We start from the raw sequence: 25,031 nt of genomic DNA, 5'->3' as shown, positions 1-25,031 counted from the left end.
TACTGGGACTACAGGCATGAGCCACTGTACCAGCTAATTTATTTTTTAGTTTTTGTAGAGATGGAGTCTCTTACCCAGACTGGAGTGCAGTGGTGCCATCTTGGCTCACTGCAGCCTCTGCCTCCTGGGTTCAGGCATTTTTCCTGCCTCAGCCTCCTGAGTAGCTGGCACAACAGGCGTGTACCACCATACCTGATTAATTTTTGTATTTTTAGTAGAGATGGAGTTTCACCACATTGCCCAGGCTGGTCTTGCCCTCCTGAGCTCAAGCAATCCGCCTGCCTCTGCCTCCCAAAGTGCTGGGTTTACAGGTGTGAGCAACTGCGCCTGGCCTAATTTTTTTTATTTATAAAATGGAGACATGGTCTTACTATGTTGCCCAGGCTGGTCTCAAACTCCTGGCCTCAATCGATCCTCCCACCTCAGCTTGCCAGAGTGCTAGGATTATAGGTGTGAGCTACTGCGCTTGGCCAAGATTTTTTCTATTGAAAAATTTGAAGTTTATTTTTTACTCTTTAAATTTTTTTTTTTCTTTAAACTAAGACACAACATATACATTAGTCTAGGCCTACATAGGGTCAGGATCATCAATATCTCTGTCCTTCACCTCCTGTTCTCCTGAAAGGTCTTCAGGGGCAATACCATGCTTGGAGCTGTCATCTCTTACAACAATGCCTTCTTCTGGAATAACTCCTGAAGGACCTGCCTGAGGCTGTTTTACAGTTATTTTTTTTAATAAGTAGGAGTATACTCTAAAATAACGATAAAAAACGTGGTATAGTAAATACATAAACCAGTAACAGTTGTTTATTATTATCAAGTATTATGTACTGTATATAATTGTATGGGCTAGATTTTATATGACTGGCAGTGCAGTAGGTGTGTTTATACAATTGTCACCATAAACACCTGAGTAATGTATGGACTATGATGTCATGATGTCTCTAGGTCACAGAAATTTTTCAGCTCCATTATAATCTTATGGGCACACCATGGTATATGCAGTCTGTCGTTAACCTGAATGCCATTATGTGGCATCTGACTATATTATCTATCCCATGTTTAAATTTACTTGATAATCTCAAATATGTCTTTTCTATAGTTTTTTAAAAAATCTCTATCCAATCAAGGTCCGCCACACATTGCATTTTGGTTGATATATAAATCTTTCTCTTTTTATGGTGTGATCACAGCTCTCTGCAGCCTTGACCTCCCAGGTTCAAGTGATCCTTCTACCTCAGCCTCCTGAGTAGCTGGGACTACAGGTGTACACCACCAGGCCTGGTTAATTTTTTTTTTTTTTCATTTTTTCATAAAGACAGGGCTTCACTTTGTTGCCCAAGCTGGTCTCAAACTCCTGGGCTCAAGCAATCCTTCCTTGACCTCCCAAAGTGCTGGGATTACAGGCAAGAGCTACCATGCCTGGCCTATAAGTCTGTCTTAATCTATAAAAGTTTCCTTGCGCCCATTCTTTTTCATGCCCTTTATTTATTGCGGAAACTAGATCATTTGTCTGGTAGAACCTGTTCTATTCTGGTTTCAGTTGATTACATCTTTTTGGTATTCAAACATTTCTGACCGTGATTTAAAGTAAGTGCAGATTTTATAGCAAGATTATACATGCACACACCCATATGAAGTTGGAATGAAAATTTAATGAACTACCTTTACTCTTACTGTGTGCAGTGCACTCTTCTTTTCTTTTCTTTTTCTTTTTTTTTTTTTTGGAGGCAGAGTCTCAGCCTGTCACCCAGGATGGAGTGCAATGGCGTGATCTTGGCTCACTGCAATCTCCACCTCCCTGGTTCAAGTGATTCTCCTGCCTCAGCCTTCCAAGTAGCTGGGATTACAGGTGCACACCACCACGCCCAGCTAATTTTTGTATTTTTAGTAGAGACAGGGTTTCACTAGGTTGACCAGACTGGTCTCGAACTCCTGACCTCAGGTGATACACCCACCTCGTCCTCCCAAAGTGCTGGGATTACAGGCGTGAGCCACTGCACCCGGCCGCAATGCACTCTTGATATATTCTATTGTATTCTATTTTTAAAAGATGATTGAGACTCACTGTATTCATTTTATAGCCTAGTAATTAATAATAGGTTGTAATCGACACTCTGAAAAACACAGATAAGGAGTGTTTTTAGATGAGTCGCTGTTTAGTATGCTGCTGCACTGTATCTTGCTAGTTCTTGGCCTTAGTTCTATCCCAGCTTGCGTGTGAAATATGAAATAATGAAACACATCTGTTAGTAATGATGCCTTTCTCAAAAGATTGGGCCATGCTCCCCTGGCAGAATCTATGAGAATCTGATGTGTGGGGTGGGCTGTAGTGTGAAAATGCTCACTGGAGACCCCAATAGTCCCCCTGGGGCCGTGTACCCACCATCCTCTCTCACTATTGGGATGAATAGAATGTGTAGAAGACCTGCTTTCTCCTCACTTTCTATAATGTCAAACTGTTCTTTTTGACTTTGTAATATTTATTTTAAAAACATACTAAATAACTCCCTAAAGAAAATGAACATACTGACTACTAATATAAAAGTCAGTTTATTGTAAAAATAAGGCTTATTTAAAAAATTAAGGCATAGGCTGGGTGCGGTGGCTTATACCTGTAATCCAAGGCAGGTGGATTACCTGAAGTCAGGAGTTGGAGACCAGCCTGGCCACATGGTGAAACCCTGTCTCTACTAAAAATACAAAATTAGCCAGGTATGGTGGCACATGCCTGTAGTCCCAGCTATTTTGGAGTCTGAGACCGGAGAATTGCTTGAACCTGGGAGGTGGAGGCTGCATAGAGCCAAGATCATGCCACTGCACTCCAGCCTGGGCAAGACAGAGCAAGACTCCATCTCAAAAATAATAATAATACTAAGTAAAAAATAAATAAAAATAAATAAGGCATAAATGAATGACTGTTAAATTTTAGAGTATTATCTTTCTTTCTCCAGAGGAAAAGTTCCTGTATTTTTCTTTTTCCAGAGACGGTCTTGCTGTTGTGCTGCTAGAAACAAGCGGGTGCAAGTGTCTTTTTCATATAATGATTTCTTTTCCTCTGGGTAGATACCCAGTAGTGGGATTGTTTGGATCAAATGGTGGATCTACTTTTAGTTTTTTAAGGAATCTTCACACTGTTTTCCATAGTGGTTGTACTAGTTTACGTTTTCACCAGCAGTGTAAAAGTGTTTCCTTTTCACCACGTCCATACCAACATGGAGGCTGGTCTCAAACTCCTCGGCTCAAACGATCCTCCCACTTCAGGTTTCCAAGTAGCTGGGAGACAAAGTCTTGCTCTGTCTACAAAGCCTACATCACACCATTGAAAAGGTCCTATTAACCATAGAACAGTAGGGTAGAGAGATGGTTTTCACTTAATTGGTCACATGTTACCTATAATAGAAATTTAAGATTAGCAGAAGAGTGAAAACTAGTTTTGATAGCTGGATTGTGAGCCCGTGCATTGTTTATAGTATGGAACACTGTATCGGCAATAAGAAGACTCAGTATATGAAAAGCACATGAAAAGATATCTAAGATATAGTAGGTGAAAAAAAAGCTAGTTGCAAAGCAGCAAACATAGTATGATTTTATATATCTTTGTGTACTTGTATTGCTTCTAATAAATTATTTACTATTAGAAATTGTTTTTAGTATTAAAAATGTTTAAACATAAATAAATATCAATAAGTGACTTTTAAGTCAGTCTCCATGATTTTTAGTTAAGGATTTTTATATACATTTACAATGCATGTGTTCATTTTATAATTAATGAAATAAAGACCTTTACTTTGAAAAAAATGACCAGCAGAGGTGGAGTTGTTATAATATTAATGTACATACTCATATAATTTTCTTTCATATCTGTGTTCCTGCTTTAGGTTGCTTCAGGGAACTTTGTGCTCTGTGTTGGATGCTGCATGTCCGTGATAAGTTATCCCTTAGTTGCAGGCAATATCAGAAAGCAAGAGAAAATGTAAAGGGAGAAAAGGTATTTACCAGGGCAAAAATAAGAAAAATGAACACACATTACTTGGGAAATTATTGTTTAAAAGAAGATTTTATTGTTTGCAGCAAAACTTGCTTTTGAACTCATTCTGGTCTACCATCTAAACTAAAAAAGAAATGAATGTTTTTCAATATCCTTTTAGGACCTTGAAGTGGAGTTTGATTCTTGTATGATTGAGCACTGTCTTAGTGCAGTGGAATGGGCTTATAGAATGCTGCCTTTCTCTCGGTTCTTTAATATGGAAGAACTTATTCAGGATATAATTTTGAGCCTTATTGGAGAACTGCCACCAATCAGAAAGGTAATGTGCTTGTAGGTGAAAGTAAACTACATCAGAATCAGGGACTTTAAAAGATTTTTATTTAATTTTAATTAAGGACGATATTGCCTTTCTTTGGCTTATTTCACTTAGCATAATATCTTCTGGGTTCAGAAAGATAAATACTGTAGGATCTCATTTATGTGTGGAATATAAAAATTTTAAACTCACAGAAGCAGAGAGTGAAATGGTGATTGCCGGAGGTTGGGGATGTAGTGGAAATGGGGAGATCTTGGTCAAAGGGTACAACCTTTCAGTTATAAGATGAATTAAGTTCTAGGGATCCAATGTACAATGTAGTGACTATAGTTAATCGTAGTGTATTGTTTACCTGAAATTTGATAAGGGAGGATATTACAATAGTAACTGTGTGTATTGATGGATGTGCTAATTAATTTGACTGTGGAAATCAGCACAGAATGTATACGTATGTTAAATCATCACATCGTACACCTTGAATATACACGTTTTGTCAATTATGTGTTTTAAAATAAAAAAGTAAGTTGATACAAAACTCCTATTAGCAGACTCATGCTCAGGGAGAGGCTGTGATCTGACCTCAAAAGATTAGTAAGAAATATGCATTTATATTTTTAGTTAAAATAAAATATTTGTGGAATGGAAGAAAAAAGAATGTTGTTTCTCATAAAACTTAAAAAAATTTTTTTCTGAAGGTAGCAGAAATTTTCGTGAAAGCATTTCCCTATCCTGAGGATGTGAGGGTTCCTTTAAGAGACAAATATCACTCTCTTCACCAGAGACTCAGACACTGTGTTGTGAAAGGTATTATTTGTTGTTTCTCAGATAGCTAATAGATAAATTGCGGAAGATTCCCTTTTTGTTTTGAAAATATTTATTTACTGTTGCTTATGTGTCTATGTATTTCTGCCTCTTCCTCAAGATAGGAGTATGAGAAGGTAGAAACATTTCTCCATTGCAGAAAGACTAATCTCTTGCTTTGGAACCAGATGGAGCTGACTGTGGCTCATGGCTCTGTCAGTCAGTAACTGTGTGACTTTAGGCAAGTTGCTCAGTCTCTCTGAGCCTCATATCTTTATTTGTAAAGTGGGCATAGTATTACCTGCTTTATGATGTGTATTCAGAGAGGATTAAATAACATAATATAAAATGAGCATATAGTACTTTGTATATTGCAAGTATTTGTTGAAAACAAGTAACTTTCCTTTCCCTTTATGGTTATTTATGCTTCTAATTTTGTTCTTCAAAATTAGAATACACACATTTCTTATTGGGGTAAAACACATATAATATAAAATTTACCATTTTAATCATTTAAAATATACAATTCATTGATATTAAGTACATTTACAACGTTGTGGAATTTTTAAAGAATTAAAATTACCCTGCTTTTTAGAACTATAATTCAGTATTTAAGTCCAGGTACGTCCAGTGATTTTGTATTATTCTATTAGTATATTGTATTTGTGATTTGTCTTTTTCTTAATACTTTTTTTGACATCCTTTAAAATACTCTGTTTATGTATTAAATAATGTTTTAAAATTTTTCTATAGATAGCCTTGAAAACCTTCCCTTGCTATTGTTTCCTATTACTTGTAGTAAGAAAAATGTTCTTGATTTTTTTGACTAGAATTATACTCATTTTCTCTTATTCTCTACTATGTGAGAATGGAAAAAACATTGGTTATTCTTTTTATTAAATATAATTATCCTTCTGAGTTTTAAAACAGTTAAATCACTTAAAGTTTTTTTTTCCAGGGCATACTGTTTCTTCTGAGGTCTAGGTTCTCTTTTATTGTGTTCTTTAATGGACCTTCTTTAGCTTCTGCAGCTCTACTTTAAAATACCTTTCCAGTAAATACTGAAGAAAACACGACCTATAAGAATGTGGAAATAAGTCATGAGTTAGGTTTCTTGTCCCCAGGAGGGACCAGAGTTGGGTCTCCGTATGTCTCAAATTGAAACATTTTAATGAACACTAAGACTTTTTATTCTTTTCTTTCCAGGTCCCCAGACTGAGGAAATGATGTCTGTTGTCATGCATTCTATCCAGAAAGTGAGGGTGAAAGCTCTAAAACGTGTACGGAGAAATATAGGCTCTTTTGAATTGAATATATGGGAACCAATTGAAGAAGAGAAACCAGATGAGGCTCCAGGTTTTGACAGATTTTCCCTGGGGACTAGTTTGAGCAGAAGTACACTCACAGAACTTGGGAATTCTATGGTTCACAGTGATGCAGATACGGCAGATACATTCTCTGAAGCTTTGTCGGTTGAAGAAAAAAGTAGGATAAATATCTATCAAAGGTACAATTGAGATCTTTTAATAACAGGCATTCACTTCCTTTGAAAAGTAGCTTTCAGGCATCTGATGAGCTGATTTCTGGTCCCAGCAACCCTCACAGATTGCACTATTAATCATATGAATGATAAGTGCCACCCCCTCCACTCATAAGAATATTAGGAGTATAGAATGAGACTGTACATTCGAAAATTTACTTTAAGTATTATTGATATATGAAATAATTTTGCCATCTGAAATTATAAAATCAGAGGAGTAGATGAAATTCTACGCTTCACTGGAGGACTTTCAGTTTTTTAAAGTTATCTTTAGACTTAAATAGTTTTGGGTTACTGAGTTAGCCATATTATTTTTAAGGAAAATTTTTCCTTAAATTTCCTTAATATTTTTAAGGGAAATATTTCAGGGAAGGCAATTGCCTCAAGCAGAAGGGATGGGATGCTTTCAGCCCAAGTGGCCAATACCTGTTCTCTTACTGAGGGAACTAAGGATCTGTGTTCTGCCCTAAGAACCACGCTAAGAAGAAACATTTAAAAGGAATTGTGGTTGGGCAGTTAAGGTATCTGCCTAACTGGTTTCATAGCAGCTAAAAGTGTTTAGAAAAAGTTCCTAATTTTGTGTGGTAAAACAAAAAAGGACAGTCTTGCTTGTTACACATGGTATTAGGGGAGCTGAGCGGGCAGATGCAAGAAAAGAAATCCTAAATTTTGTTGTGTATCAGTGGCTTGGAGTTTTTGTTGACTTTGTATTCCTAAAATCTGACCCATTAGAGGACTATTTTTTTTTTTTTTACCCACAGAAAAATCATTCATGTTCTTTTATAGTGAAATTTCTGTGGACACATTTTAATCTCTTCTAATACAAATTTTCCCTTTTGATATTAATTTTTTTTGATCTCGTAGAAATGTTCCACTCTTGAAAACACTTAGAAATCATTTAGTCCCACTCCCTCATTTGAAATATATGTAATCAAGGCACACAAAATATACATGACTTAATCATTGGAGAGAATTTTTCATGTCAATTCTAATATCAGTTTTAGTGATTAAATGATCTTTAATTCTGTCTTATTTTATTTTATTTTTTTCTGTAGAAATGCCCCAAATCACATGGAATTAACATCGATTGGTAAGCTCACTGATAAAAAGAAAATGTGTAATCAGAAGGAAAATCCTACAAAGAAAGAAGATCATGAAAAGTTATCACAAAATACACTTCCTGTAATAGGTGTTTGGGAATTTGAACGTGACGATGATGAATATATTAAATTCCTTGATCTCTTTTTGAGTTACATTCTTGAAAGAGACCTACCTTATTCCAGGGATGCTGGAATTCCATTTCTAACCAGTTTTTCTGGAACACTTAGAGAACATGAACTTAATTCTTTACTTTTTGATGTACATACAACATTAAAACGACGTCAGAGCAAAACTAAAAGCCAGAATGTGTTTAGAGCTGGTTCTTGCTTTGTTGTTGCTCCTGAGTCCTATGAATCAGAAAAATCATCCTCTTTAAATGATGAATATGGCATGCATTTAGAAAACCAGGAACTTTCATCATCGGTACTGGTTAATCAAGGGATCAAACCTTTTTTAGAATATCCTTTGAATGAAGTCAATAAGAATGAACGAATGAGTGGATTATTTGGTTTAAAACAAAAGTCAATTTACAAAATACAAGATGACACTAGAGAAAAATGTCTAATCCAGAGATCATCAAACAACATTTTTTGGACTCCCAAGTCCATTAAAACTAGAAGATGTATTTTCAAAGCTATTCAGTGCAATGATATTAACCCTCAAGAAGATCTTCCTTTAGCACTAAACACATTTGGCAGTATAGGAAGACTGCTGGAATGGATGATAAGGTGGTCTAATAGAAGACTACTCTGTGATTCTGGTATAACTGAGTCGTCCTCTGAGTACAGTCCAGTAATTCGTGTAAAGACCTCTACAGCTGCCATTCTTACATCATTATGGCTTTTGGAACAACCCTATTTTGCTACATATAAGGCAAAAAATGCCATTATTCAGGTAAGCATATCAATTGTTCATTACATACAAACGAGAATTCTCATTTTAGATTAAAACTATGTTTACATTTCCCATCTATTAAAGAATCATTAAATAATAGAAAATTAATGACAATGTTGATTATAATCAGTATCTCCTATTTTTTTCTTCTAGTGGTTCCTTTAATTCTTAACAATAGTTAAAGTGAACGTGCTTTTCAGAGAGGCTGTGAGGTTTTGAAGTTTTGTGTGTATTTATAAAAAAGAAAAAGGGGAAGGAGATAATTTTAGTGATATTACAAGTGGTATTACAGTTATATTATTTCTCTCTTTGGTTTCAGGTTTTGGTTCAGATGAAGGACTAGGTAGCTCTCTAGTTTTAATTACTGATGTCTCATCAAGTCCATTAGTGGATTGTTTTTCTTATACTCTCAGGCCAGAAGAGGTTGAAGAATCAAACCCAGAAAGGCAGATGGGAGTCAGTAGAGGAGTTAGTGTTTAATTAACTATTCTTTCTTCCCTAGTCAATGGCAAGTGCCTTTATTCCAAAGTAGTTTATTCTAGGCTGAAGGATGTGAATGCGCGCATGTGTGTGTGTGTGTGTGTGTGTGTATGTGAATTTGTTTTATTTTTTACTTATTTATTTTTTGAGACAGAGTCTTGCTTTTTTTTTTTTTTTTTTTTTTTTTGAGATGGAGTCTCACTCTGTCACCCAGGCTGGAGTGCAGTAGCAAGATCTCAGCTCACTGCAACCTCTGCCTCCTGAATTCAAGCAATTCTCCTGCCTCAGCCTTGCGAGTAGCTGGGACTACCGGTGCGTGCCACCACGCCTGACTAATTTTTGTATTTTTTAGTAGAAACGGGGTTTCACCGTATTCGCCAGGCTGGTCTTGAACTCCTGACCTCGTGATCCACCCGCCTCGGCCTCCCAAAGTGCTGGGATTACAGGTGTGAGCCACTGCGCCTGGTCCAGAGTCTTGCTTTATCACCTAGGCTGGAGTGCAGTCTTAGGATCAGAGCTGCCTGTAGCCTTGACTTTCTGGGCTCACGTGATCCTTCCACCTGAATCTCCCAAGCAGCTGGGACCACAGGCTCATGCCACTATGCCTGGCTAATTTTTAAATTTTTTAGAATTTCCCTTTGTTACCCAAACTGGTCTCAAACTCCTGGGCTCAAGTGATCTTCCTAACTCAGCCTCTCAAAATGTTGGGATTATAGGCGTGAGCCACCACACCAGTCCTCTTTTTTTTCCTTGAGATTGGTTTCTGTTATCATAAGGTATACAGTTTATATGATACTGTGATATTTGTCATCCTTGAAATTTGTATTTCTAGGTAATATATATGGAAATTTTAATTGAGACAAAAGGGATACGTACCTTGTGTTTTTAGCTGCATGTATTTTTGTTTACTATGTCATTTTGAAATAACTACTGAATGTCTTTATGATATAGCAAAGGGAATGAAATGAGAATATTATAATTTTTTTGCCACTGTTTTGTGGCCTGAAAACAATGACAATATCCCTTGCAAATGTGTAAGGCTGATTTCTTTTGAATACTATTTAGGTAGTCAGATTTGCTTTTCCAGTTAGAATAAAGACTTGATCATTGCTTCAGCAACAAATATTGAGTTGTGGAAATGCAGTAAATATTTGATAAATGAATAAGAGGATTATTCAGAATTCCTGTAGAAAGAATGAATAATTTTAAAATATGGTGAAAAATAAAGGGTTCAATAAATACTAAATACTGTAAATGGTTTGCTTTAGATGGTAGAGAATCGTGACACTCGGTGTCAGGTTGGACCCAGTATTGAAAGGGAGAGCAAATCAGATGCTGGCGGTTCAGTTGCAGTAGCAACTCCAGGTGGAACAGAGGAAAGAAATGGTCAGAATAAATCTTGTCAAAATATCTTGAAGTAAGTTGCTGATTATACTCTTCTTTTCAATATAAGACACCTGGTTTGATGGCCTTTGGGCTTAAAGGGAAGAATCAAACCCTTGAAAGTTAAAGGAATGAGCATTTTTTGAAGTAGAGGAACAGGCAGTAAGCTTTCTGAGGTGCTTTAACAATTCATTGCAAATTGTATTTTTTCCCTCTTGGTCTAGCTTATATTTTCTGAGACAGCAATTAATTCATCCTGAGAGATTCCTTTATCAATTTATTTCCCATATCAGAAGTTGAACTAATCCTTTCGTCCATTTTTATATATGAAGCAATGCTAGGAGTAACATAGCTTTGATTCCCAAGGCAAAAGCCATTATAGCATGAATAGTCCTTTGTGAGAATGATAATTTTAGATAAGTTGAAATTATTCCAATCATTTGAATAAATAAAAACTAGGATGTTTAGTTATTTACTGAACAATCTTTTTTTTTTTTTTTTTTTTGAGACGGAGTTTCACTCTCGTTGCCCAGGCTGGAGTGCAATCTTGGCTCACCGCAACCTCCGCCTCCCAGGTTCAAGCAATTCTCCTGCCTCAGCCTCCCTAGTAACTGGGATTATAGGCATGTGCCACCACTCCCAGCTAATTTTGTATTTTTGGTAGAGACGGGGTTTCTCCATGTTGGTCAGGCTGGTCTCGAACTCCCGACCTCAGGTGATCCACCCGCCTCGGCCTCCCAAAGTGCTGGCATTACAGGCATGAGCCACGGAACCTGGCCTACTGAACAATCTTTAACTGAGCTTCTATGTATCAGAATTTTTTTAAGAAAGATTTTATAAATATTTGTTTTTAAAAAACTGAATTAAGTCAAGATTGCGCCATTGCACTCCAGCCTGGGCGGGAGAGCGAGACTCCATCTCAAAAAAAAACAAAAACAAAAACTGAATTATAATGTAAAGTAGCTCTTTATCTCCAAGAGTAGTTGTAATTTTAGTTGCTGCATTTTTTTCAGTAGAATGCCAACTGAAGCAAAAAATCCTGATATAAAAGAAATCAATGTTGAGATTATTTCCGTCATTCATAATACTAAAAAAGAATTTATAGATATTGATGAGAATCTTTTAGAAGTACAAGCATTTACAAAAGAGGAAATGGATATGCACATATCAGACTATGAAGGTCAGTTTATTTAGATAATCTATTTTTTTGGCTTTATTAATTTGAAATTGGTAAATAATATTATCTGAGATAACTTATTTAGTCTGCCACGTAAGTGTGTTTACAGGAGCCTAAAATGAAAAATTAAGAGAATTAAATATTTATGAAACATTGAACATATTAACTCTAATTTTGGTTTTGATAAAACCAAGAAGATCTAAGGTATTTTTATGTTGGTGCTCTTTTACAATTGTTGGGCCTGTTGTGCTGCTTATGTAATAATTATGGTCTCTTAATTTCTGTGAAGCAACTCTACAAACCTCTCCCCAGCAGTCTTCCTTAAAACACAAACTCTCAGAGCACTACATAGAGTTAAACATACTGAATAATAAGGCCTCTCAAGGCTTATCTGGAATTTACCTGATGAAGATGGAAGAGACTCCAGGTGTTTTCAAAGACTGCCTTTATAAAAAGGATAGAAAATATTTCTGTCATTATATTGTTTCTGGTAATATTCCCTGAGCCCCCTAAAAAGTCAATAGTTTAATTTTTTTAATGATCAGTTTTCTTTTCATCTTTCCTTATTGCTAGAAGACATTAAAGAATCTGTTGGAGGTTTCAGAAGTCCCAATCTTGGCATTTGCATGATGACTTTACCACAGCAGTTAGAAGAAGTAAGTCAATAAATAGTGGATACAATTATTCATCTTTCATTTTGTGTAGTGTTTAAATTATACATGTTTTTATTCATTGTTATTAAATATATCAAAGCAAGGCTAGCTCTTAAAAATGCACTATGGGTTGTAGAATATAGCCATGCTGTGTGGCATTTTTCTTTCCCTGAAATTCTAGTACAGTATAGTAACATGTCCAACAATTTCAGGCAATGAAATTTTCATGCCATAAACTGCTTCAGCAAATTTATTTAATCAAGAGTAGCAAACGTGTCCTTTATTTAAAAAGTATGGGGCCGGGCGCGGTGGCTCAAGCCTGTAATCCCAGCACTTTGGGAGGCCGAGACGGGCGGATCACGAGGTCGGGAGATCGAGACCATCCTGGCTAACACGGTGAAACCCCGTCTCTACTAAAAAAAATAAAAAAAACTAGCCGGGCGAGGTGGCGGGCGCCTGTAGTCCCAGCTACTCGGGAGGCTGAGGCAGGAGAATGGCGTGAACCCGGGAGGCGGAGCTTGCAGTGAGCTGAGATCCGGCCACTGCACTCCAGCCTGGGCGACAGAGCGAGACTCCATCTCAAAAAAAAAAAAAAAAAAAAAAAAAAAAAAGTATGGAAGTATGGCCAAGCATGGCAACTGATACCTGTAATCCCTGCACTTTGGGAGGCTGAGGCGGGAGGATTGCTTGAGCCCAGGAGTTTTGGACCAGCCTGCTCAAGAGAACAAGACTCCATCTCTACGAAAAATTAAAAAATAGCCAGGCATGGTGGCATGTGCCTGTAGTAGTCTCAGCTACTTGGAAGGCTGAGGTGGGAGGATCATTTGACTTCAGGAGTTTGAGGCTGTAGTGAGCTCTATTGTGCTAGTACATTCCAGCCTGAGCAACAGAGTGAGACCCTGTCTTTAAAAAAAAAAAATTAAAAAGTATATTTCAGCCGGGCGCGGTGGCTCACGCCTGTAATCCCAGCACTTTGGGAGGCTGAGGCGGGCGGATGACAAGGTCAGGAGATCGAGACCACGGTGAAACCCCGTCTCTACTAAAAATACAAAAAATTAGCCGGGCGCGGTTGTGGGCGCCTGTAGTCCCAGCTACTCGGGAGGCTGAGGCAGGAGAATGGCGTGAACCCGGGAGGCGGAGCTTGCAGTGAGCCGAGATCGCGCCACTGCACTCCAGCCTGGGCGACAGAGCGAGACTCCGTCTCAAAAAAAAAAAAAAAAAAAAAAAAAAAAAAAAAAGTATATTTCAGCTGTACTTTTTATACATATATATGCTTTTGGTATTATTTTTCTCAAAACTCTATACATTGAATTTCCAGGGGGAACATAGACATTTCCAATTATTGTAACAGTTCTGTTTTTTGTTTTTTGTTTTTTGTTTTTGAGATGAGGGTCTTGCTCTTTTGCCCAAGCTGGAGTGCAGTGGCACAATCGTGGATCACTGCAGCCTGGAATTCCTGGAATAAAGTCATCCTCTTGCCTCAGCCTCCCAAGTAGCTGGGTCCTACTATAGGTGCGCACCACTATGTCCAGCTAATTTTTTTAAAAACATTTTTTTGTAGAGACTGGGCTTTGCTATGTTGCTTAGGCTGGTCCTGAACTCCTAGCCTCAGCCTCTCAAAGTGCTGAAATTACAGGTGTGAGCCACTGTGCCCTATCTGTTGTAACAGTTCTTTATTATTATTATTTTTATGTTTGAGACAGTCTTGCTCTGTTGCCCAGGCTGAAGTGTAGTGGTGTGATCTTGGCTAACTGCAGCTTCAGCCTCCCAGGTTTAAGCAATTCTGCCTCAGCCTCCCAAGTAGCTGGGACTACAGGCATGCGGCACCGTGCCTGACTAATTTTTTGTAATTTTTGTAGAGATAGAGTTTCACCATCTTGGCCAGGCTGATCTTGACCTCCTGACCTCAAGTGATCCACCTGCCTTGTAACAATTCTTTTAAAATGGATTCATTTTTCCTGGTTTTATAGTTGTTTTTGCAGGGAAATGAACAATCATGTAGTGTTATATGTATATAATTTACAGTGTGTTAGTCTATTGACACAGTCTTGTCTTTGTAACTTAGCATGCTCAATAGCCCAGTGTGGCAGACTGGAGGCAGTTCACACAGTATAAAGATTTGGTCAGAGCAAGACTGGGAGTACATTTTAATGTGTGATTTCTCACTTGCTTGTAGACTGTTGTTACTCTGGTTAAGCAGCTAATATGAGACTGAAAATACTCAAGACAGTAATACCTATTTGTTTTACCTGTTTTCTTTTTGCATACTATCAATTTTAAAAGGAGTTCACAGAAGAGGTTCAGTGTCAAAGGGAAGAACCACTGGAGACAAATACGGAGGAAAAATCGACTGAACAGAAAGGGTAAGGGGGAAAAAAGTATGACAGTGATTGTCTCTGGTTACTTCAGTGAAGCTTTCAGCTTTTTTCCTTCATAATTTACAATACATGATTTAGGGTGGTATTGTGTTTCTACTGAAACTGTAACTTCAGCTTATAGTTATGGTAAAATGATTTTTGGTAAATGTTATACTTCTATGTATTGATAGAGCAAAATAAATAATGATCTCTAAAATGCCTTTTGTTCTCTCATCACTATCAGCCTTATCAAAATAAAGCTGTAAATGGGCCAAAGCTTATTTAGCTGCTAATTAGGGAACCACTTTTCATACTTATTCCATATTTATTGAATCAAATAAAGAACCATTATGAATTATTTTATGTATGTATAAAATCTTTCACTGTCGTGGTGATTACTATACACTATTCATTAGGGCTATGATGTACACTTACACTGCCGGCTAGCTTATTGCTTCAAGGAGAGCTGAAGGCAGTTTTCATGTGTTGCAGTTTGGACATATTTCTAAATCTTTAGAATTTTAGAAGTTCTAGAATTTTAGAATTCCCTTAGATAAGAAAGGCAACATGGCCAGGTGCGGTGGCTCATGCCTGTAATCTCAGCATTTTGGGAGGCCGAGGCGGGTGGATCATGAGATCAAGAGATCGAGACCGTCCTGGCTAACACGGTGAAACCCTGTCTCTACTAAAAATATAAAAAACTAGCCGGACGTGGTGGCGGGTGCCTATAGTTCCAGCTACTCGGGAGGCTGAGGCAGGAAAATGGCATGAACCGGGGAGGCGGAGCTTGCAGTGAGCCAAGATCGTGCCACTGCACTCCTGCCTGAGCGACAGAGCAAGACTCCGTTTCAAAAAAAAAAAAAAAGGCAACATAATTAGATTTTCTTTTTCTTTTCAGTATACAAATTTTGTTAGGTTTTCTGTGGACAATTACAAAGAATATATTTAATACTATGTGCCTTTACAAGTAATTTAGATACTTCTATTCATAAAAACTATTCCTTAGGAAAATTACCCAAGAAAAGAGAGAGATAAGATAAATACTAAACTTTACAGTTTCTTTTTTCTTGTTGTTGTTGTTGTTGTTTTCGGAAACAGGGTCTTGCTCTGTTGCCCAGGGTAGAGTGCAGTGGTGCAATCTTGGCTCACTGCAACCTCCACCTCCCAGGATCAAGCCATCCTCCTGCCCCAGCCTCCTGAGTAGCTGGGACTGCAGGTGCGCACCACCATGCCTAGTTAATTTTTTTGTATTTCTCGTAAAGATGGGATTCACCATGTCACCTAGGCCGGTCTCAAACTCCTGAGCTCAGGAGATCCATCTGCCTCGGCCTCCCACAGTGCTGGGATCACAGGCGTGAGCCACCATGCCCAGCCTCTTTACAGTTTCAAATGTGTCAGTGGGCTCTAGTGTTCTGAGCAAAGTGTCTGCCTCTTCTATAGGTGAAATTTGGGTCTTAGCTAACCTCATGTCCCCTCATTTTGGGTTCTGTTGTTTTCATTGCTGAGCAGTCAGCAGTATTTAAGTGGTGTTTTAAGTCATCCAGACATATTTTTTTTGCTTTTGCTTAGGTCTGTTACTAATTGCTATGGAGACAAATGTAAACAGATTGTGATTATGAGCTAAACATTATAGAAGATTAGAGGATGTTTAGACTCTTAGATGGCTGAGCACAGATCACTCGTACCTTAGATAATGCAAAGAATATCTTGCTTCCTAATCACCTATTAATTTTTATTGATAGTATGATCGAAGCCTTTTCACATCCTGAGCATACCACACCTCAATCAACGCAAGTAGATACAAGTTCGGACATTTCTAGGTAAGAAGTTTTGCCTACTGTACCATTTAAAAATAGTTGTGTTTTACAAATCAGAGTGAAAATATGCCAACTGTACCATTTTTGAAACAATTGTTGCATTTTGACTAAAAACTAAGAAAATAAAAGCAACATAAAACACTGAAAGAGCAGCATAAGCATGCATATCTGACATCTTTACTGAGTTTCCACTAGCGATTGTATTTTAAAGTTATACAGGAACTATGTTAGAACAGTCTTTTCTGAAAAAAAGTAGTGATATATTATTGAAAGATGAAGTTGTTGCTCATTTTCAGCTTCTAAGTGATTTCTTACAGTGTTTGAAATGCTTTTAATTCTCTCATAGAACAGATTCATCCAGTTCTTTTGAACAGAGTGCTTAGTGTTTAGAAGTCTTGCAGAAATAGGAAGAAAATATAGCACAGCTTTACCTCAGAAAAAAATTTTCATAGTTAGAATCAATCTCCTTGAGACCTGTTGAAAGCAAAGCCCAATAAAGTTGTTTTAAAATGGGCAAATCTGTTTGTGCAAGGAGACCTTCACAAAATATTGTTGTGTCTGCATGAGTGCTCACACCCATATCCGGCCCTTTCGTTGCACTCAGTTTAAAGAGCTTCTGAGCCTGGGCTGGGCTGTGCACATCCAGCTGTACCTACAACTCAATTTACCCCTACATCTGCCCCTACTGTCCCAAGGCCTTCTTGAGTGCCAGTGACTTGTGCAAGCATGAATGCACCCACCCTGTGCTCAACGGGAACCTCTACAGCCCTAGAGCCCCTTGTGGCTTTACTAGGAATGCCTGAAGAGGAGCCAGCCTGAAACCCATGCCCTCTTCCATTACACTTCAGGAACCCAGTCCCCACAGGGTGCCTCCTAAACCTTCTTTGTCTCCAGTTCACTCTTTAGATTCCAGATCCCTGTCACTGGGCAACTAACTCGCTCGTCACCCAGCTAAGAAAGCTGGGGACAGTGGAGGCTGGTAGCAGCTGTGAGAAACATGATTCTCAAGGAGCAACACTCAAAGCTTTCACTTTGGCAAAAAAAGAAAAGGCAGATCAATTGTAATGCCAATTTTTTTTTTTTTTTTTTTTTTTTTTGAGACGGAGTCTCGCTCTGTTGCCCAGGTTGGAGTGCCGTGGCCGGATCTCAGCTCACTGCAAGCTCCGCCTCCCGGGTTCACGCCATTCTCCTGCCTCAGCCTCCCGAGTAGCTGGGACTACAGGCGCCAGCCACCTCGCCCGGCTAGTTTTTTTTTTGTATTTTTTAGTAGAGACGGGGTTTCACCGTGTTAGCCAGGATGGTCTCGATCTCCTGACCTCGTGATCCATCCGTCTCGGCCTCCCAAAGTGCTGGGATTACAGGCTTGAGCCACCGCGCCTGGCCTGTAATGCCTATTTTTTTGTGAATTTGCCAAATAAAGCTTTTTATTGGGTGTGTTAGATGCTCAGTAAAAGGCAAATATAATTGCCAGATGGGAATGAGTGTAAACCTAAATAAGTCTATATGAAATTTAATATGTTCTTTTATTTTTTGGAAATAATGATCTATTTGAATCTGATAATTGCCTGCTCTGTTGCTTAGTTTATAAAATGTAGAAAACTTTGAGTATCTGCTATGTTTGAGATAGTCATTTTGTTATGAGTCATTTGTTTGAGATAGTCAATTCCCCAACAGTCATTTTGTTAAAAAAAAAAAAAACAAAAACAGCTAAACACCTTGCTTTGATCCTTAATTTTTGTTTGTAAATAAGCATTTTTATTAGGGTTTATAATACATTTAAACTCTGAGGTTTGCTTGGAAATGAAATGTTCACAGTACTGTTGTTTCACATTTAATGATAATAAACAGTAGTTTTCTCTACTGATCCTAGAATTAAATTTTTTAATCCTATTTTTTCCCTAGTTTTCTTAACTCTATGCTGGTTCATTAATTTTAGTCAAAAACATATTTCTAAACAAAATTACAAATTATGAAGTCTGTACAGTTAGTCAGAATGATTCCACAGGTCTCAAATTTAGATGTCCACAGGGACCAGGCAAGTAAAATACATGTCAGCTCTTGGGTTTGCAACACCCTGTGAAGGAGCTCATCACTGACTAGACAGTCCCTTAATAAAGATGAAAATTGAGCTGATGACGAATGTGTCTGGGGGCTGACGGGCATTAGAGAGAAAGGCTTTAGGGTTTAAATTTCTAGAAAACTACCAGAATAACCTTTAAATTGGAAGACAAAAGTGGGATCAGAATATTCAGATCATAGACATTCAGTTTGTTTTTTGTCAATTAATGCATGTTTTTTATTTAAATGCTTTCCACATAGTGCACAGATTTCTACATATAAAGACAAATCTTCCTCCGTTCCACCTCTGATATCATCAAATGGAGTCAGTGTTGCTTCACAACCACCTGTTCCAACACCTCAGAAGACCCAGAGAAATGAATGCAGGGCTCAGTTACCAGATTGTTCAGAGTCCGTTAGGCAGATGCTCCAAGATGAAATGTTTAAATTAGTTCAGGTAAGCACATCTCTATAAAAGTAAATCTACACATAGTGTACATGTAGGGTTTTAAAATATTAACAGATTTCCAGAAATTGACAAGTTAAAATTATATCACAAGCATTTCTCTGCTTTGGGTACTTTTCATTCAAATGTTTGTAACTGATTGGGCTCAGTGGCTCACATTTGTAATCCCAGCACTTTGGGAGGTCAAGGTAGGAGGATTGCTTGAGGCCAGGAGTTTGAAACCAGCTTGGGCAACATAGTGAGACCGCCAACTCTACTAGGAAAAAAAAAGTTCATAACTCTAGGGCCTAGAGGTCTAGGCTAAGCTACCTACTTCTCACAATGACTTCTTTTTACTGAGCTCTTTGGGATGCAGCTGCTTACAAAAGTGAGGTGGGGAGTAATCAAACCAGATCAGTGGGCTCCTACTTAGAAGTATCCAAGGCTTATTTTCCAGCTGACACTATCACATATTTCTTATCCATATTTCTTGTACTTGAGTTGAAACTGTCAGCTGCATTTCAAATTACCGTTCACTTTGACTTTCATCATACCTGGCTATCCTTTTTTTCTGTTTACCAACAATGGTTAATTATTTACCTTTTTAGAAACATTAGTTTCCCTCAGATCTAAACCTCTGCTCATTTTTCCTGCATTCACTTCCATATCCTTTTATGTGATGTAATATATACCATCATATTGATGATTATCGGCACTGAGGCAGGAGAATGGCGTGAACCTGGGAGGTGGAGCTTGCAGTGAGCTGAGATCCAGCCACGGCACTCCAACCTGGGCGACAGAGCGAGACTCCGTCTCAAAAAAAAAAAAAAAAAAAAAAAAAAAAAAATTTTATTTTTTGAGACAGAGTCTCACTCTGTCACCCAGGCTGGAGTGCAGTTGCGCGATCTCGGCTCACTGCAACCTCTGCCTCCCCTGTTCAAGCGTCTCCTGCCTCAGCCTCCTGAGTAGCTGGGATTATAGGCATGTGCCACCTTGCCTGGCTAATTTTTATATTTTTAGTAGAGATGGAGTTTCATCATGTTGGCGGGGCTGGTCTTAAACTCCTGACCTCAGGTGATCTGCCCGCCTCGGCCTCCCAAAGTGCTAGGATTACAGGTGTGAGCTACTGCACCGGCTGTACTAATTTTCTCTTTGAACTTATGGGGCTTGATGAGAGTAGTTGTTCAGCATGTCCCCCTGTCCCATGAAACTTACTGAAACTGATTTTATTCTTATTCTCCCTAGTCCCTTCTTTTCTTTTTCTGTTTAGTAGCACCACCTATTCTACCAGTTTAATGTTTTAGAGCCATCTCTCAAACTGTTAGATGGATTACTTGGGGACTTTACTGGTCACTGTCCTATATATTTAACAAGTTCTCCAGATAATTCTGATGCACACAAAAGATTAAGAATCACTATCTTCAAAAGTCATCTTTGCCGTCTTTCACAACCCTTACCCAGTGTTTTACTATGCCCTCTTGAATTTTTTGCCGATACTATATGTCAGTATAGTCACTTGCTATTTCTATGGCAGTGGGTAACCTTAGATTCTTAGTTTCATACTTTCATTGTCATCTATTTGCATTTTCTAGGATACTTTCTTCAGGTATTATTTTAATAATATTAGTCACCTGTTTAAAAATCTTCAGTAAACTTCAGGAATTTGTATAATATATGATATCAATCTTGTTTTAAAAATATAAAGAAGACAGGCTCTTTATATTTTTAAATTTTATAAGAGGTGGCTCACACCTGTAATCCTAGTGCTTTGGGTGGCTGAGGTGGGAGGATTGCTTGAGGCTAGGAGTTTGAGACCAGCCTGGGCAACATAGCAAGACCTCATCTCTACAAAACAAACAAACAAACAAACAAAACACCCAAAAAGCAAACCATTATCCAGGCATGGTAGCACATGCCTATAGTCTCAGCTACTCGGCAGGCTGAGTGGAAAGATGCTTTGAGCCCAGGAATTTGAGGTTACAGTGGGCTGTGATCAGTCCACTGCACTCCAGCCTGGGTACCATGGTGAGACCTTGTCTTTTAGATAGAACAGATAGAATGAATAGATAGATAGATAGATAGATAGATAGATAGATAGATAGATAGATAGTAAGCAAGAGAAAGGAAATATACTAAAATGTCAATGCTTATTATTTTTGAGGGTAGGATTATGAATAATATTTATTTTATTTTTAAAATTTCTGGTTTTTCCTGTATTTGCTTTAAAATAATTAAAAGAAAACTGCATTTTTAAAAACCTGCACTGTTTCCCTATTGGTTTGTTCTATCAAATGCAAATTTTTCTGTTGGCCTTCAAAAACTTCACTTTGAAGTCTTTACCTTCCCTCCTTTCCTGCCTTACTTTCACAAGTCTAGTGGTTCTCAAAGTATGATGCCTGGACGAGTAGTATCAGCATCACTTAGACCTTGGAAATACAAATTCTCAGGCCCCGATCCTAGACCTGTTGAATCAGAAACTTGGGATAGGGATCAGCAGAGTGGTTCAAGTCCTCCACGTAATTCTGGTGCATGCCAAAGTTTGAGAACTTCCGCACTAGCCTATCTTTTCATTATCCCTGCTGTAAATCTCCTGTTCCTGCTAAGCCAATGTCTGTGCTAGTGCTTCCCAAGATTTTCTGGACATTGAAATAACCTGGTCGTCTTAATGAATACAGATGCTGGTTCCCATCCCCAGACATTGCGATGTTATTGATAGGGGGTGACCTGGTCATCGGGACTTATAGATATTTCTCAGGTGATTGTAATGTGCAGCATAGTTTGGGGACAACTGGTGTCTGACTTTTCTTTCACCTAATCAGCCTTTCCAAGGGAATTCCTTGCTCTTCACCTGTGTACTGCTTTCTGCTCATTCCTGAAAACTGTTCAAAATATACTTATTCTGGGAATCTGTCTTTTTTTTTTTTTTTAGAGACAGAATCTCACTCTGTCACCAGGCTGGAGTGCAGTGGCACGATCTCAGCTCACTGCAACCTTACCTCCCTGGTTCAAGCGATTCCCCTGCCTCAGCTTCCTGAGTAGCTGGGACTATAGGTGCGTGCCACCACACCCAGCTAATTTTTATATTTTTAGTAGAGATGGGGTTTCATCATGTTGGCCAGGATGGTCTCAATCTCTTGACCTTGTGATCCACCCTCTGCAGCCTCCCAAAGTGCTGAGATTATAGGCGTGAGCCACTGCGCCTGGCCTATTCTGGGAATCTGTCTTTATCCCACTCCTTTGATCCCTGGGATGTTTATGGAAACCGAATACTGTAAACTGTTTACAAATAGTTCCAAGTTTCATTTGCAAGTGAGTATTCATATGCCTGGTTGACAGGAAGTTATCATTTTTTTCCTCTCCCTTTAAAAAAAAAAAAAAAATTCCCTGACTATGCCTCCTGCTCAGCATTCATGATTCTCATAGATACTAAGACAAAGGTGTGACTATTATAGAGTACTCATATGATTATGTTGATTCCTTAGTTTTTTGTTATATTTTAAGATACTGCTTCAATTTTTGTTTTATTCAAGCTGCAACAGATCAACTTCATGAGCCTAATGCAAATAGTAGGATCATCCTTTGCTAATCTCCCAGATATACAACAACTTGTACAGCAGTCTCAGTCTGTGCATTTAGGGGGAAGCCAAGAATCAAATCTAAGAGGATGTGGTGATGTCGAAGACAGCAACAAAAATCTTAAGGAGAGATTTTTTGTTAAGCCACAGTCAATGGGAGAGAACACCAGAGAGCCTCACAAGAACAGCCCACACTGCCATGAAAGAACTATCCCATCTGGTCAAAATAGTACTGGAAATGTACAGGTAATGTATGTAAAAATACCTTTAATGGCTGGACGTGGTGGCTCATGTCCCAGCACTATGGCAGGCCGCACCTGAGGTTGGGAGTTCGAGAGCAGCCTGGCCAACATGGTGAAACCCTAGCTCTACTAAAAGTACAAAAGTTAGCCAGGTGTGGTGGTGCATGCCTGTAATCCCAGTTATTCAGGAGGCTGAGGCAGGAGAATTGCTTGAACTCATGAGGTGGAGGTTGCAGTGAGCCGAAATCATGTCACTACACTCCAGCCTGGGTGACAGAGCGAGACTCTGTCTCAGAAAATAATAATAATAATAATAATGTCCTGAGTAGTTCAATAGTCGTCGTGTTTTTTGTTTTTGTTGAGTAAATGCTTTTTTTTTTTTAAGCAGTTACTACATTCTACCCGCTGCAAAACATACTGAATGCCATTTACGAAGTAAGGAATTTCTAATATATTCTAAACTTACATAATATCTTTTTTCTCTTCCAGAATGTTCTACATGGGAGCATTCCTTTATGTCAATTAAATGGCCAGCCCCAGAAAAGAGGACCAATTCCATCATCTCAAAATTTACCATCCACTTCGTTTTATCCAGCTCCTGCTGGAAATACTCACCTCTGCCTTTTGTCCACACCTTCTGTTGTTCAGAAGGCACCTAGACTTATCCCACATGCAAAAACATTTAGTCTTGGTGATGGCTTTCCTTTGCTTCAGTTTAAGCCTAAACAAGAATTCAAGCCCCTTTTCTTACATGCAGGAAGTATTCCACAAGTTCCCTTCAGGCCTCTGCCACAACCAAGAGAGGCTTGGGGATTATCTGACTCCTTCCAACCTGCTCTGCCACAGAGAGTAGCACAAACTCCTCCAGCATCCCATTTGAATGTAAGCCAGTATAATACTGAAGCCAAAAAGAAAGAAGTTAAGCAGAAGACATGGGCAGAAACTGTAATTACAGAAATTCCTAAGCATGTAAACTTGGATCAATATGTTGGACAAGAAAATCTGACACCTCCACAGGACTCTTCAGTGTTTATAAAACCAGAAAAACTATTTGATGTTAAGCCAGGGCCCCTTGAGATATCTCCTCACCATTCCTTTGGACTTCCGTTACTATACTTGCCACTTAAACCTCCTAATATGTTTCCATCAACCTCAAGAGCATCTATTACAGTTCCCTCAACACCTATCCAACCTATAGCAGAAGAAAGAAAATACCCAAGATTGTCATTACTTCATCCACATTTGTCCCCAGAAAATATGGTAATGAATTTTTGTATAGTAATGCAAAAGCAGTGTCCTGCATTTTTTTCATACCATAAGTACCGTATGGTCAGTGAAAAGCTCTTTTACATAAAAAAAATGCTTGTTATAGAAAATAGCATGTAAAAATTAGGTTTAAAATAATGATTGTAGCTGGGCATGGTGGCTCATGCCTATAATCCCAATACTTTGGGAGGCCAAGATGGGAGGATCCCTTGATCCCAGGAGTTTGAGACCAGCCTGGGTAGCATAGGGAGAAGCTGTCTCTGTTTTTAAAAAATTGTGTATTTTAAAGGTTTTAGGTCTTTCTATCAATACTGGAGTTTACTAGACTCTTTCGTAGATATTTCTGCTGCTCTAGAAAGAAATAAGCAGTAAAATTACCAGGTACTTTGTGTAAGATTTAAACACGCGGAAAAAAAAGGCAAAAAAATTACCAGATGCTTTTGTTTATGTGCGTGTAGAGAGGAGAGCAAGTGAACACTCATATTGTTTGAGGTTCCTAGCAATTATTGTATGATCTTCAAATCTTTGACAGGTTAAATTTGTTAAATAGACCCAGATTTATATGTGTGGGTCTAGATATATGTGGGTCACATTTAATATATGTGATTAGTAGCACATATGTTAAAATGGTAGTTTTATAGACCCACCAAGTCCTCTTTAAAAGTATAACTTTTGATTTATGAAATTAAAATGGTTTAGGCTCTAGTTTTGAGGAGAGCAGTACTATCTTAGGGAGATAATTGAGTAATACATTCTCAGGTGTACTTTTATGATTTGAAGATGGTACTGGGAAAACAAACGGTTATTCCTTAGAAAAAATACTTAACCATGCTTCCTTTTCTTCTGAAGATAACATGAACCGAAGAAGAACCCCAAGTTTTTACCATTCAATTCCCAAGGCTTCAGGGATTTTCAGCATATTGCTGGTCTTTTCC

The 25,031-nt window shown here is 38.2% G+C and overlaps 1 protein-coding gene and 1 long non-coding RNA gene across 7 annotated transcripts in view; one reads left to right on the top strand and one right to left on the bottom strand.

Annotated features, from left to right (window-relative positions):
- Nucleotides 1-25,031, top strand: part of CPLANE1 (ciliogenesis and planar polarity effector complex subunit 1) — a 163,189-nt gene that overhangs the window by 69,031 nt on the left and 69,127 nt on the right. For 3 of the 6 annotated variants that reach the window (XM_050794494.1, XM_050794493.1, XM_050794488.1), the window contains 13 exons: nucleotides 3,882-3,991; nucleotides 4,152-4,310; nucleotides 5,003-5,111; nucleotides 6,315-6,615; nucleotides 7,704-8,643; nucleotides 10,392-10,540; nucleotides 11,520-11,686; nucleotides 12,257-12,339; nucleotides 14,620-14,699; nucleotides 16,436-16,513; nucleotides 18,830-19,025; nucleotides 22,544-22,834; nucleotides 23,320-24,090. In XM_050794494.1, the coding sequence (XP_050650451.1) occupies nucleotides 3,882-3,991; nucleotides 4,152-4,310; nucleotides 5,003-5,111; nucleotides 6,315-6,615; nucleotides 7,704-8,643; nucleotides 10,392-10,540; nucleotides 11,520-11,686; nucleotides 12,257-12,339; nucleotides 14,620-14,699; nucleotides 16,436-16,513; nucleotides 18,830-19,025; nucleotides 22,544-22,834; nucleotides 23,320-24,090 (3,434 nt within the window). The remainder of the gene's footprint in view (nucleotides 1-3,881; nucleotides 3,992-4,151; nucleotides 4,311-5,002; nucleotides 5,112-6,314; nucleotides 6,616-7,703; nucleotides 8,644-10,391; nucleotides 10,541-11,519; nucleotides 11,687-12,256; nucleotides 12,340-14,619; nucleotides 14,700-16,435; nucleotides 16,514-18,829; nucleotides 19,026-22,543; nucleotides 22,835-23,319; nucleotides 24,091-25,031) is intronic. The other 3 variants (XM_050794492.1, XM_050794491.1, XM_050794489.1) reach the window with 3 other exon arrangements.
- LOC126957096 (uncharacterized) lies at nucleotides 11,693-15,202 on the bottom strand. The gene is made up of 3 exons (XR_007726642.1): nucleotides 15,129-15,202; nucleotides 12,086-12,127; nucleotides 11,693-11,796 (listed from the first exon to the last, which is right to left on the bottom strand). It is a non-coding gene; the product is annotated as an uncharacterized LOC126957096 (long non-coding RNA).

Source organism: Macaca thibetana, chromosome 6, assembly GCF_024542745.1.
Source record: "Macaca thibetana thibetana isolate TM-01 chromosome 6, ASM2454274v1, whole genome shotgun sequence".
Lineage (NCBI taxonomy): Eukaryota > Metazoa > Chordata > Mammalia > Primates > Cercopithecidae > Macaca > Macaca thibetana.
This window is presented reverse-complemented; position numbering and strand designations above follow the sequence as displayed.